The following is a 14,623-nucleotide window of genomic DNA, read 5'->3' as shown; positions in this document are numbered from 1 at the left end:
CCATGTCTCTGTAATGGCAATGAGATCATGGCCCTGCGACCGCACACAGATCTCTAGTTCTTCCTGTTAGGAAGGCAAAAGGAGCTTCCTAGCTCCTTTCAGCAGAGCATGTGGCTAACACCGTCCTTCTGCCCCATAGCTGAATGCTTTACTCCTTCTATCAGACTATCAGGCGTACAGCCTTCCATCAGCCTAGATACCCCTTCTGACTTTGTGGTATCTATATATATATATTTTTGTACGTACACACGTACATGTGTGTGTGCATGTGTGAGTGTACATACACACATTCCAGGAAGACACCCCACCATGCGGAGATTCATATGTGGGATGGTAAACCATCCAAAATGAAGGAAAAGAGAAGCCATAGGCAGGCCTCCAAATTGAAGGGAGGGAAGACAGGACTGCAGCCTCTCAGATAAAGACAGCACAGGTGACACAGAGCACCTACCTGCTCTGCTGGGCCTGCAGCTCCGCTGTGCAGCCTGCTGTTTGTGTCACATGTGTCAGCAGAGTAACCACCACCGTGGCTCGCTGGACAGACAGCTCAAGCATAGGGCTCTTCTCATGGCAAGTGCCAAGCAACTCAGGCAGGGACTGCAGAATCCTCACCAGCACAGGGTAGAGATCCCTGCAGTATGGATGGGAGAGTGAACCATAACACCCCCACCCTCAAAAAAACAAAAATAGACAGACATGGAAAAAAGATGGCAAAGAAATAATACTGTCATTCCAAATAATAGCTGAATGGGACCTACCTAATACTCTGCCTCCAAGCATTTTGAGATGGATAATCCCTTGGAAGAATTACTTTTATTTTATTCCTGTTTCCCTAGTTCTCAAACTCTTGCCCAAAGTAACCACAAGTTATAACCATGCAAATTTAACAATTTTTTGCCCTTTTTTTTCTCCTTAGAGTTATTAGGGTTTAAAAATATTATATATAATTTTTACTCTGTATTAGTAATACCCCCTAACTGGGCTGGAAAACTGAAAATACTGTTGTGAAGAGAGAATCTCCCTTCTGAAATTTAGTACTGGCCTTCCTTTTATTTCTCTTTGGGCAACTCCATAGCCACCTTAATGGTTCCAAATCAGTGCAGATACAGGAAGAAGATTCAGCATCTGAGGTAGGTCAGATTTATCCCAATGCTGACCTTGAAGGTCAAGTACAAGAACTTTGATTTTGTACTGAACTGAGAGTAGATTCAAAAAGCAGAGTTTGTCTGCTTCAACCTGACTTACTTAGCATGCATGTTGGTGACTGCTCTCCAGACTGTCTTTGGGTCAGACTCAAACCTACGTGTGTTGTAATCAAAGTGTCTTGAGGTCACTCAAGCACAGGTTATTTGTGCTTCTAGGGGAGAAAGACACAGCCCTAAAAAGCAAGAGTGATCTCCCTTAGTACAGAGATGAAACAACAGAAATACCAGCATTTAAGCACAGGAGATAAAAGAAGAGCAGAAAAAGACAGAAGAACTCAGCATGAACTTTCAGGAACTGGGAGTTTTACTACAGGAAGTCAAGGAAAGGGAGGTAAGACTCCCTGAAGGGAGTGGAGACTGATCCTGGAGACCCCTATATTTGCTCCTCTAGAATAGGATGTCCATTTTCTCTATTGCACCTGCCACATCTACCAACCCCATTTCTCCAGCTTTGCGCTGTACCTGTAAAGATCACAGGCCTGACCATAGCCAGCCGCCACAGCCCACAGCCGGAAGGCTTCAGTGCTTAGCCTGATGGCTTCTTCCCTTGGCAGGAGCAGATCCAGCGGGTCTTCAGCTATAAATCGACTTAACCGACTCTTCATTTCAAATTTGTTGAGCTGTAAAACAAGAGCAACCAAACAAAAGGAGACAAAGAGATATGAAGCATCACTCCATGCCTCAGATATTACTCTCACATACCAAAAAAGTTGCAGGTTTCAATTCAGCTTACTCTAAACTCCCCTTGCACTGCTCAAAGCTGTCTTCACCTTGTGTAATCTTAAGGTGCCTGCTACAAAGGATTAACAAATGGTCAACTGCTATTACAAAAGAAGTTTCCCTTGAAGGGATGCCTGGTGTTACCTAATCCTTTCCTAACACAAATCAACTACATCTAAATCATTCCTGACAGTTGTTTGTCTAGCCCACACACACTCTTGTTTTGAATGCTCTCTACAGCATTTAACTGATATTTTAAATATACAATTATCCTTCTTTAACTAGTCACAAACAAAACTTTATTAGTCAAGTTTATATGTAAAGATATATCTTATGGAAAACACTGTATACAAAAATACTGAATGGATACTGATCTGCTTTTTAGGAGGCCACACTAGATGGCTTTCAGAGATCCTCCAACCTAAATCTTTCTATAATTCTGTGTTTATTTTACAAAAAGGGTACCTTCTGACTATTCATTTTGTAAGATTATAGGATTTTGATGCTTTGGAAATATTCTGAGGTTATTTTAGTTTTGAACTAAATGACATGACTCATTTGCAGTTCTCTAGAAATAATTTTTATCCTCCCCAACAACAGGATATTTTTGCTTAACCATAAAAGAGAGCTTCTCTTTCCCTCTCCCACACATACAAAAGCTTATGTGCACTCTGCCTAAGCAAATGAGTTGACAAATTCTTTTTCACAACACATGGATATATTATAGATAATTAAGAATCCAAACTCTTTAGAATCATCTTGTAGAGAAATCAATGCACAGCAGCAAGAAAGCAAAGGAACTGATGAATCAAGCCATGAATTCTGACACTCCTCCTACAGAACAGAGGGCAAAGTTAAATTTACTTCCAGAGGAGGAAGATAGAGAAATTTTGTTAAGTAAAATAAATCTTAGAACATTCCGACACTGATGATTTTAGTTTAGTTTTTGATTATCTTCCAATCCCATGTTTAAGTGCCTGCCACAAGCTATGTCAGAACACAACAGAACCAAAGCCTGAGTGGCAGGAACCTTGTATGCAATTTTTGCACACCTTGAAAAACCTGGAGTATGCAAAGCCTGAGATAGAGAGTAAAATTCAAAGATTTTTTTTTATTATGTCCCTAGAGCCACTTAAAGCCTTTAAGTATCCTGCTATCCATTATAAGCACATTATTCTCTRCATTTTATAGCACAGATAGGTGTTCTCCTGCTGATGTTAGCAACTTCCTGGATGGCAATTTATTAGATGCTGTTAACAATACCGAACTGAAAACCCTAAGAGATGCCCACTGCACTGTAATGGGTGCTGCTATTGGTAGATGTTATGCATTTATAGCACCAATGTGATGACCTATATGAGTGAACACAATTATCTCTGAAGTGGAAAACCTGTCCAGAAGTGGATAAGAGGGGTTGGAAATACTGATAAATGACCTCAAAGTTATTAAGACAAATTCATGACAGGGAAGTTCAACTAGGGCTGTAAAATACAAAGATAAAACCATATAACCCCTGGTTTAAAAAGTCCTAAGCTGCAGATCAGTGGAACATGGAAGAGTACAGAGCAATACACCTGAAAATATGCTCTAAGCATCTACTATTTGCCAGTATCACTGAGCTGTGCTACATGGTGTTGTGTAGCTGCATTATGGAGAACAAAAAAACATGGAATAGCTTGAGCCAGCTCTTCTACTGGTACAGTGGCAGAAGGCAACATTACTGTGATACTCTCAGCAATTCCTTCAAAACACACATATGCACCTTCCTCACAAAAGTTATTTTAGCTTCTTTACTCCACTTCCCATTCTGTCTTCCAAGTGATTTTTAAAGTTTGCCTGCAACTAGCAGAAGACAGCTATAGGATGCAGAGACTGTGGGGCTAGGAGCTACACTATGCTTGAACCATTTGCAAGCCTATTGATATTGGGTCACAGAACAGATGAGGTTCGAAGAGATCTCTGGAGATCATCTAGCCCAACTCCCCTGCTTAAAGCAGGGCCAACTTGAGCAGGTTGCTCAGGGCCATATCCAGTTGGGTTGTGAATATCTTCAAGGATGGGACACCCACAATCTCCCTGTGCAACCTGTGACAATTTGACAGTAAAAGTTTTCTTATGCTCAAGTGGAATTTCCTGTATTTCAATTTGTGCCCATTGCTTCTTGTCCTTTCACTGGACACCACTAAGAAGAGTCTGCCTCCGTCTTCTTTACTCCCTCTCCTCAGATATTTAAATACACTGATAAGATTCTCCTCCCTCAGCTTTTTCTTCTCGAAGCTAAACAATCCCACCTCTCTCAGCCTTTCCTCATATGTCAGATGCTCCAATCCCTTAATCATCTTATTGGCCCTATTGCATCACTTTGCTCCAGAGCGGGATTGCAGGCGGAATCCTGACCCAATCGCTCCCAGTTCCATGTGCACTGGTCATGTCTGAATCAAGCTCTTCAGCTCAGAGTCACCTCCAGTTAATTCTTTATGTAGAAAGCAAGACACAGAGAACAAAGGCCTTTGCCATCAGAAAAGCTCTTCCAGAAATCACTCACCATCCGGGCTGTTGCATTTCGGCCTCCAGATGCCAACACCCTGACGAACTTCATAGCACTGGCACAAGGAACTCCATGGATGCTGGTGAGTAAACACCCTGGTTCAGCCACTCGGGGATCCCATTGTGTAGGGAGAAATTCCCTGACAATGGTCTCAATCAGCCGAGGACAGTCAAGCAGCTGCAGAGGAACAGCAGGCAACACAGATAACTACAGGGGAGCAATACTGGCAGCAACACAGCAAAACACCAGTCTGTCTAATTCCCTTACTGTACCTTCATCTGTTCCTCTCCTCCCTTTCTCAAACCTTATTCCACCATTCCTGAGCTCCTGTACAATGGAAGATTTACCTGGCTGCATGCCTCAGAGGAGTGCCTCGCTATGTGGGTGAGGACATGCAAGATATCCACAACTACTGTTGGAACAGGTCGTACCACCTCAAGGATGTACCTCAGCCGGTGCTGGATCTGTGTCTTCAAAAGTCCCTGGGAGAAAAAAAATAATTCCATTATGCTCCTAATGCTTGACTTCTGCACTGCAGCTGCTGGAAGGGAAAAGCAGTTTCAATTCTTCTGCAGATAGAAGGTTTTTAAATCACCACTGGGGAAACAAAGAGATACGTTTCTGCAGATTTACCAGTATGCAAGCAAATGAGCAGAAGTTACCTCAAGAGAGCGGGAACATCTGAACTTTTGTTCCAACTGGTAGGGTTTGGATACTTTTGTTTTTCAGAGGATGAAACCATGAATAAGTGATTGGGAACAGGAAGACAACCTTCCTTAGAAAGGACTGCTAAAACCTAATGTTACTGGAAAAGGTACTCATGCTCTTTTTTGGCCTGCCTGTCACATCCACCTAATTCAGCACTCTGTCTCTAATGCTGACAGTACCTGTTACCTCAGAGAAAGCTGACAGAAGCAAAAAACAGACACTTATTCCCATTTTTCAGTAGGAAAAGAGAGATGCAGAAAGATGATGTGATTTTTCCTGGCTCAGAGAGCAGGAGACCATGATCAGTGACAGTACTACAAAACAAATCTTTAATTTAAGTGATAGTGTTATGCATTCCTAGTTCTGAGAAAAGGCAATTCCACAACACCAGGGTTCATAGTGCAGATACTTTTAAAAAGTTGCAGTCGGGTAAAGTTGTAGTTCTAGGCCTGAGTTCAGCAACTGGTTTAAATGTTCCTCTTCCGACCACCTGCAGTAATTGGGTTGTACCAGCCAATAAGAAGGTGTAAAACAGAAGTTACAAAAACTGGAACAGTGGAGAATTTTATCCCAAATCTATTCTGAGCTTAGGCTACTTGGAACAAGTTAAAATCCATTATGCTGAATCACACAACCATTTCCAGACCACAGATTGATTTCATCTCTTCTATCTATATCTCTGCTGTTATGTCTTTTAAAACACTGCCAGTGTCACTGAGTAGAACACATCTGAAATCATAAAGCCACTAAATGAGACCAGATGCCCAGGTAAATTATTGCATCTGCCCAGTGAAGCTTATAACCAAGTGCCATTCGAATACAGACAGGCTCAAGCACTTGAGGGTAAGTGATGTGATCACAGACTTTTGTGATTGCAGCAGACAAAAGCAGTTGCTTCGGCACCACCCACAAGATTGGGTTTGAGAGGACAAAGATGACTGTTTTCAGTTCTCATATCAAGAACGTGGAATTAGGCTTAAATATATGAGGAATTCCTACTAAAGGTTATAATTTTTTTTATCTGAATGATGCAAATATGAAGAAGGATGCAGGTATGAAGGGGGAAAGTTGCTGCCTTATGTCAAATAGAAAAGGGAATGTCAGTGTGCAAGTCTAGCTAGTTCAGAGCTATCCAGGTTTTACGCTCTTTCTAAACTTTGCAATAGGGCATACAGACACTTTAATAGTGACTGAAATATTTTCACTTTGAATTTAAAGTGAGCTTGAAAATCATGTCTATATGCAATGTTTCAGCATATCTGGAAAAAAAAAGGGTATATATGTATATACATGTGTGCCTATCTATCTCAAGGTCATCAGTGTGCTTGTTGCTGATTTTCCCAAAGGAACTTAGACACTCAGTGATGCCAAAGTCATGGGTCAAATCTCAACAATTTTAGAAGTCAATAAAATTACCCTTCTGGTAATATATGACAGCAACATAATATCCAACGGTGAGGGAAGTGTTCTAATGCTTGTTCAGAATGCTCTAATAATGTCCATAGGAAGGTGCTCATTTCAACAACACACAAAGCCATTGTGCAGAGAGTATTTTCTTAACAAGATTTCAGGCCTTGCTCTGTGCTTACTTTTACAACATCATATCGGGCCACATCTGGATCTGGCTTGTTTTCATCTTTTAATTTTTTGTTTTGAGACTTCTCAGTTTCAGTTAAGTCATCCTCTTCATCCTCTTCTTCCTCCTCATTGTTGGGGACAAAGGGGAATGCAGCCATTCCTTGATACCACGAGAAGGTCCAATCAAGATATTTCTGTAAGGAGAAGAGCATGTAAAATAAAATTTTCACATATAAATTATGGAAGAAAAAAAAATGTTTCAAGAATGCTTTTGTTACAGAATGCTTTACTGATTCCCACCTACCCCCAGGAAAACAGAACACAATAAAGGGTATTCTAAATGTGTACAAGTAGGAGGCAATGTTTTTTCAGGGAAGTCATTTTAACCTATGACCCACAGACACTTGGGAACCCATGAAAAGCAATTAAGAAAAGCAATTGTATTGTGAAGTGAATTAAATTCACTAGACAGGAAACACATGCACCTTATCTGGAAAATGCTTAAGATAAAAATAATAAAAAAAGAACTCAAGGGCTCTAGAGGTTAAACTCAGCATTCATTGGCCCTGTGCAGAACTTGCAYGTGTCACAAATAATGCAGAATGGTCATGTTAAATTTCTCACGTTAAAATAAACACTATCCAATGTATTTGTTCTAGGGCAGCACTGCAAAAAATGAGCTTTCAACTCTTCAGAGAAGGGACTGTGCCCAAACCAGACCTACTTTACCCAAAATGTTTTAGAACGTGAAAGATAATTTGTTTACAAATTTTAATCCAATGCTTTTGCTACTTAATAGCTGCTTTAAATATCCTGATCTGGTAATCAGAAATAACCACATTATTCAGAAAAAAAGTGGCAGAATTCAGCTAAAGTTTGAGATGTTCTTGAAACAAATGAAAGATGCCAAGTAGTTGCAAGTTATCCAACATTAAAAAAAAAATTAAACAAAGTTGAAAAGCAAGTGAACGATACAGTCAGAAAGGTCTGGACGTTAGGGGATGAGGCTAGGAGTCCATCTAAAATACCAAAGTTTGGAACTATAGTCTTCATTCCACCAAAGGAGGAAAAGCTTAAGACAGTATCCAGGTCTTCAAAGGAAACAAAAAGAGAAAGGTACTACTTCTCATAGCCATTGATGACCGAAGGAAAAATTAAGGCAGCATTTTTCATGTGTGTTGATCTTCTGTGTATATAGGAGGGATAAACCCTGTTTGTCTCACAAAACTCAGAGTAAGAATGCCAAACTTCCAGCCCTGCCCCTTCCTCACAGATAGATACCTTCTGAAACTCAACAGCATGAGACTACAAGAAGGACTCTTCAAATGATGAAATACACTGACACAGCACTCAGTGCTGCTTTTGGCATATAGAGAGTCAGCAGTCTCTTCTTATATAAGACACTGCACCACAAGTCTTGAGCTGAGAATACACAGAGCACTGCAGACAGATGCAAATTAAAGCAATATCAGAAGGAAAAAAAGGCACATTAAGGGCAGGACTCATCTGAGAGAATACTGTTAGGCATGTTGCTTAGAAAAGGAGTAAGATATGGGGGAAGTGTTCCAATCCTTCATTTCCCTTGCCTTTCCACTAGGGATAGTACTGGTGACATCGGAGAAGTTGCAGGAAACTTCTTGAAATCTGCTCGCGCTGTCCCTCACTAGCAGCCCCTTTGCAGTCTGACACACAAGGAGCTCTCATGGAAGGAATGTGAAACACAGGCCATAGCTTGCTTTGCCCATAGTGGTCTGCTTCTGCCCAACCAGGAAGACATACGAATCTTGCTGCTCAAGGTTATTCAGTATACACCCAAACACCCAAAAGAAGCTTCAGCCTTTTGACAGGGGAAAAAACATCAAGGAGAAAACAGACACGTGAGAAGGGAAAGTGGGTATTTGTTAATGTAAGGAAAAGCATTCAAGAACAATAGGAAATGGACAATGAGAGGAAGACAGAACGGTACCAGTAATAGGCATGAGAAGAAACGGGGAGACTATGTAGTCATTGATCTGTTCAGAAGTGGGAAAACTGCGAAGCAAGAAGCCAAAAACATAAGAAGCCATATTAAAAGAACTAAATACTACACTTACATTAGCGGTGGCATGATATTGATCATAAAGAACCCCGATGGAAGAGAACCTCAGCAGCCTGCACTGAATTTAACCTTGGGCAGAACTAATTCAAATAGGAGAACAGAATTCTGAATCTCTCCGACTTGGATAACACATTCCCCTTTGCCCGTCCCAAAGGGCAGCGATAGCATTCTATTGACCACTAAGCTAGCCTGTCCAACAAGCCTTCGTTTGAGCTACTTACGTCATCTTTTCCTTCTGATTCTTGTAACCAGCTCAATATGAAAACAAACCTGGGCACTTAATGATTCTCTCACCTCATCATCGAGTGACACCAGCAGAGCCCGGAGAGCAGCAACAGATGCTGCCATGACATTATCCACTGCATCGTCCAACGAGAAGCGCAGCAAGAAGAGAAACCCAGCATCAAGGAGCAGACGCAGAACACTGCCCTTCAAGGAGGAAGCGAACTCCCCAGCCCTGGACTGAAATATAAACACAGAGCCAGTGTTAAAGCTGTCTCATCTCAACCAAGTATGCGTCAATATTCTGTGTATTGGTTGCTTCCCATTTTAATTGCAAAGCAGCTAAACTGTGTACTGTCAGCATAACAGGTTGCTCTGCCAGGTAAAAGCTGTTCCCCAAGGAGGCTGCAACATTACCTGTGGGCGCAGGACATTTTTGTATCATTCAATCAAAAGCAGTGATATGAAAGGGCAAAAGAAATGCTTGTGATCTCAGAGGCCCTGGAAGACCTACAGTGTCAAGCAATGAAGTAAAATCCACTTAGATACCATAAAACTGAGCACCCGAGCCACATTCTGAACACCTGCTGTTTTCATTGCAGATACGAGTCTTCCATGCTAGATCTTTGATCACTGACTGATCCAGACAATCCACATTCCAGGGCTGCCCCACATGGCAGGCATCACAAATTGCTGAGCACTCATAAGTTTGTATGCCAGAAGAGACAGGCTTTCTAAGGAACATTCYCTACTAACGCATGGCCCTTGTTTCTGTGTTATGTGCTCACTCTTCCTCTCTACACAAGGAGAGGGAGGGTCAGGCACATGCCTCAAGAGCAGTTAAAATGCACACAGTCTGGAACCCACCAGAACATCCACCCTGCTTTGCATGCTATAAACATCTCTCTCCACTTAGAATTCTGTGACTCAAGGGCAACCCAGGAAGAAAGTAAGTTCTAAAAATAACTTCATGTTCTGATGACATTTCAGCAACTTGGTGCTATACTTCACACCTGGTTTAAGGGACAAAAACTTCTTTTCTGCTTAGACCAATCAGGCTCTGACTAATCCACAACCATTCCACTATAATAATAATCATAATAATCATTTTTGCACTAATTTGAAGAGGGAATAGGGGGATATTAGCTATTTCCCATACAAAGGGAATAAGAAAATTATTAATTTCCTATTCTCGTCACTCTAGAGAGAGACACAACTCCAGTTTATACTGCAARAGACTTTTCTTTCTAAAGTCGGGACCCACCTTCTGACTTTACCCCATTCTGCCCCATCTTCTCAGGACCATTGTTTTTCCTTCTCTGCTTCCCTTGCTGTTAGAGGGAAGGTTAGCACTTTGCCTGAGAGCTAAGTGTAAAGGTGCATAGAAGTAAATATTCATTTTGCCTTATGGTGTTGGCACTTTGCTCTAAGAGTAGGCTGGTTCATTCTCACCCTCCTACAGAACAAGCATGTTATGAAGCTGGCTCAGGCAACAGGAGTGGAAGGGTCATTGCCCAAAAAAGAAAAAAAAAGTAATAATAACTTGTGTCCAGAGAAATAATGGAATGAAAGTTGCAGCACTGCAGCAGAACAACATTTGGAAGCATCTCCCTCCAGAAAAAGCTGAGACTTTTTTTTTTTTTAATGTCCCAACACTGTTTCTAACAGTGAGGAGATTGTAAAAAGAATACCCTGCTGGTGATTTTGCTCATGTTGATTGAATAGTCAAAAGCAAACTAGTACCGGAGAATCTGGGCCCTGATCCACCAGGAGCTTGAATTATGGGGAGGAATTCCTGGAAAGTCACTTACCTTTTGAACAATACGACCCAAGACCTGTAGAGCCAGGGTCCTCTGTTGAATAACTTGGCTGCGAGACAAATGAAAGAGCTCTTGGAGAGAATAACCAGCCCTCTAAATGGAGAAGGAAAAAAAAAATAAAGACCAGAAGACCAACAAAAAAAAGAGCTAAAGATAAAAACAGGCCCCTTAAAATAAGACCAGCTGTAAAACACTGCATAACAGGAGATAAACTGCAATGCAATGTTGTTTGCTGCTTTGTGTCAAATGCCAAAGAGATTGTACTTAGCAATTTGACAGGAGAAAACTGAACTGCTTAAGAAAAGGATGCAGATGCATCTTCTTCCAACACCACAGATCCTAAATGGCATTAAAGAGAAAAAGCATTAATGGAGTTTTCTGAAAGCAGACAAAGCAGTTAATGCATGCAGACTCACTTCTCTTCAGGAGCCTGTTTCAAAAGGAAATCATCTGCCACACTTTCCTAAGGTTTCTGTCACTAAAAAGCCTTGACACAAAAGGGACCTGATAAATTGAACACAGAAAACAGAAAGGGGTGTACTCTTTCCTTTCTACTTTATTACACCTACCTCTGCCTCCTCTCCATGGTGATGCAGGCCTAGATGAGTAGGTAAATCAGCATCTGCAGGAATCAGTTCTCCTTTCAAACTGAATCGAGCTTGCATTCCCTACAATAAAAGAGGTGGAAGGAGAGAAAGATTACTTCTTTGCCTTCTGCTCCATCCAGCACTCAAAATAACACTTCTTAAATCAACTGCTGGAAGCTGGCAGCTCAAAAACTCCCCAGATCAGGCCTCAAAATCTTTGAAATATGTTTTCAATTTTTTTTTTCCTCTTAGCTTTCAGACCTGTTCCTCACAGATTACACTTGCCGGACCCTCACTTCCTAGCGCTCTTGAGCACTAGAGACAAGATTGACCATGTCCCACCCTGTGGAAGACTATGGAAACTCTGAGCCTGATGAAATCTTACAGGCTGAGGAATCAGAAGACTTATTTATGAAGCCTTCAAAACTGTTACTGCTTAGAAACGTGAACCACACATCCCACGAACACCCTGAAAAATCAATTTCTGCTTTCAAACCTTTCTGGTTTTCTTCTGCCGGGGTGGAGACAAATCTTTCATCCATTCCAACTTCTCAAACTCCACATTGTCCATGTGGATCCATTCCTTCTTGGGCTTCACAGGCAGACTGTCTTTTTGGGGGAAGAAAAAAAAAAAAAGTGGCCTTACCTTCCAAGGCAGAAATTAAGAAAATACTCTTCCCCCTTTGCCACCCTACTTGGCTTCAAGACTGCATCAAATATAGGATTCATGTAAAGTAAGAAGAAAACAACTTTCAAATTGACTGTTGGATGATGCACAAACATCAAAGATTTAAAGCTGTTTTAATCTTTCACGAGAGCTAGAAGAGGAAGTAAACAGCCCTGTAATGAAATTCACAGACAGGTCTAATTTGGGAGAAGTTGAACAGAAGTCAGGAGACAAGGCAAAGAGATCAGAACCTAGGCAGAAAATAATATGAGCCCTACTTTTGGGAAAGGCAAATTAATATCATCCAAGCAAGAGGGAGTGAGGGAGTGAGAAACAATTCAAAAGTAGCAATGCAGAGAGATTAGAGCAAATTATTGGCCTGGAATGAAGTATGGTTTTAAAGAAGCCAGTACAATTTCAACCTAGATACATTGGAGAGAGTGGCAATACTACTGCTCAGACTTCCGTGGCACTTGCAATATTGTTCTTTATTATGGGTCCCTCTAAAGGCTTGAAGAAATCAACTTACGAGGAAAAGATCAAAATAGCTAAAAATACATGCAGCTTGCCTGAGAAAAAACTCAGTGGGGAAGCTCGACAGTTGAACAAAAATTTGAAAGGTGCAAGCACTAAGGGAAGAGATTACTCATTGAGCACAACAGAAAGAGCTCCGAGTAGAAGAATTTGAGAAGCGAGACATTTATGACTGACATCATGAGAAATGCCCTAGCAAAGAGACAGATCAGCTTGTGGAAGAATCTCACAAGAGAAGGGCGAGTTGAGACTTAACTGGAAACTATCTAAACAGTAGCAAAGGCTCCTACTGGAGCAAAACAAGCTCAGAATTCATTTGCATTGCAGCTCTTAATCCTAGTGCTCTAGTCTCCTCTTGCAAGGAACAATGAGTCCCACAGAGATGTTCTTCGTTCATCAGATCTTTTCCTGTGGATAACTGGCCTGTAACCCAACCTTCTACTTTCCTCCAATTAGCAGATAAATTTTCAGGAAGGCCCACTTCACCCTYATGATCAATGTGGCATTGAGTCAGGCAAGGAACCAAGCACAGAGTTATCCTCCCCAGCCAGAAAGCTGTTCCACAGAATTTCAGCCAAAGGCTCAGCACACATTTTAACTGAAGAGAAGACAAAAAGCATCTGAAATGTAAGAAACTGGAATGTTTGTGGGCAGTAGGTGCAAAACCACAGGAAATAAAATCAGCAGAAAAATGAAATCTAYTGACATTTGTAATTCAACAAATTGTTTGCTCCTTCTCCATTAATCACTAAATTGATAGGGTTGAGTTAATCATTCTATGAATAGGATTACGCATATTACCATCAGCCCCTAGCATTATGATCTTCTCAACACAAGAAGACGGACACACGTTCCAAGGCAGCAGCAGATTGTTCAGTTACTGAGAAATCCCTTTTCAGAAACACAAGCTGGCAGTCAGCAACATTTGTACTGAACTTCTCCAGACTTGCATTATATTAAAGGCTACCAACTAACCTCTTCCCTCTCTGTTCTGCTTTCCCTTTTGTCCCAGTGCCAAGATTTACTTTTCCATTTGATAAGATTACAGTTCCTAGACAAAGGCTTCAGCATCTTGTTTATTAGAAACAGCAGTCTTTTATCTCATTAGAGAGGCAGGTTTGACTTTTGAGCGGTCCTGTTCCTTCATGTCATCATCCTCTCCCTGAGGAAATTCAGAATGACCATTTCTGCTGGGTTATTCATGATGAGTTTACTCCTGAGCACTAACAGATGCAAAATCCCAACACTAAGTGCTAATGGAAAATTAATATTTTACATCTGCTGCTGCCCAGGATGGGCTGCAGGCATAAACTCAGGTGCTGGGAAGGCTTCACCTGGTTTTGTAACTGTGTTTCACCTCATCCTTTCTTTGCTATTTGAAATCTCCTGGGAAAATTCCCCTTTTCGTCTCCTGTGCAGTCTTCCACGGGAAGCAAAAGATGTTGTCAGCACATGGCACTCTGAACACTGAGCTATTCCCAAGAGCACCACTACAATCTTATTCAGTCTTTACAGGCTTTACAACCCACTTCTGCTGCTCCCAGGTGAGTAAAAGAACGTCACTTAATCTGGTATTACTTGTGCACTCAATTGTTCTGGAACTAAAGAACTAAAAATAGTCCTTTTGATTAAGATGGATTCAGGGAAAAGTAAAACTTAAGGAGAAACAGTAAAACAACTGTTGAGTGAGGTGTTTTCTTCAATAAGAGGCTAATCAGCTTTCCTTCCCCTGCCTGTGTGTACGCACACACATACACATATATACATACATATATATACATATATATATGTATATACAYACACACACACACACACACACACTCATCCTTCTCATCAAGGAAGTGGTAAACAGTTGTTAACTCTCACAAATACCAAGTTGAAATTCAGGAGTGATTCAGAGGCCTCTTTAGTCAGCCTGCATGGTGCATTGGGATAC

The 14,623-nt window shown here is 41.2% G+C and overlaps 1 protein-coding gene across 10 annotated transcripts in view; it reads right to left on the bottom strand.

The window, feature by feature from the left end:
* RPAP1 (RNA polymerase II associated protein 1) overlaps positions 1–14,623 on the bottom strand; it is a 45,846-nt gene that overhangs the window by 16,877 nt on the left and 14,346 nt on the right. For all 10 annotated transcript variants that reach the window (XM_026091019.1, XM_026091020.1, XM_026091017.1 and 7 more), the window contains 9 exons: positions 11,983–12,095; positions 11,469–11,567; positions 10,891–10,992; positions 9,152–9,319; positions 6,771–6,953; positions 4,821–4,955; positions 4,471–4,650; positions 1,668–1,825; positions 452–631 (listed from right to left, as the gene is read on the bottom strand). In XM_026091019.1, the coding sequence (XP_025946804.1) occupies positions 452–631; positions 1,668–1,825; positions 4,471–4,650; positions 4,821–4,955; positions 6,771–6,953; positions 9,152–9,319; positions 10,891–10,992; positions 11,469–11,567; positions 11,983–12,095 (1,318 nt within the window). The remainder of the gene's footprint in view (positions 1–451; positions 632–1,667; positions 1,826–4,470; positions 4,651–4,820; positions 4,956–6,770; positions 6,954–9,151; positions 9,320–10,890; positions 10,993–11,468; positions 11,568–11,982; positions 12,096–14,623) is intronic.

Source organism: Apteryx rowi, unplaced genomic scaffold (assembly GCF_003343035.1).
Source record: "Apteryx rowi isolate R43461 unplaced genomic scaffold, aptRow1 scaffold_892, whole genome shotgun sequence".
Lineage (NCBI taxonomy): Eukaryota > Metazoa > Chordata > Aves > Apterygiformes > Apterygidae > Apteryx > Apteryx rowi.
The sequence above is the reverse complement of the archived record's forward strand: the minus strand, read 5'-3'. Positions and strand labels throughout refer to the sequence as shown.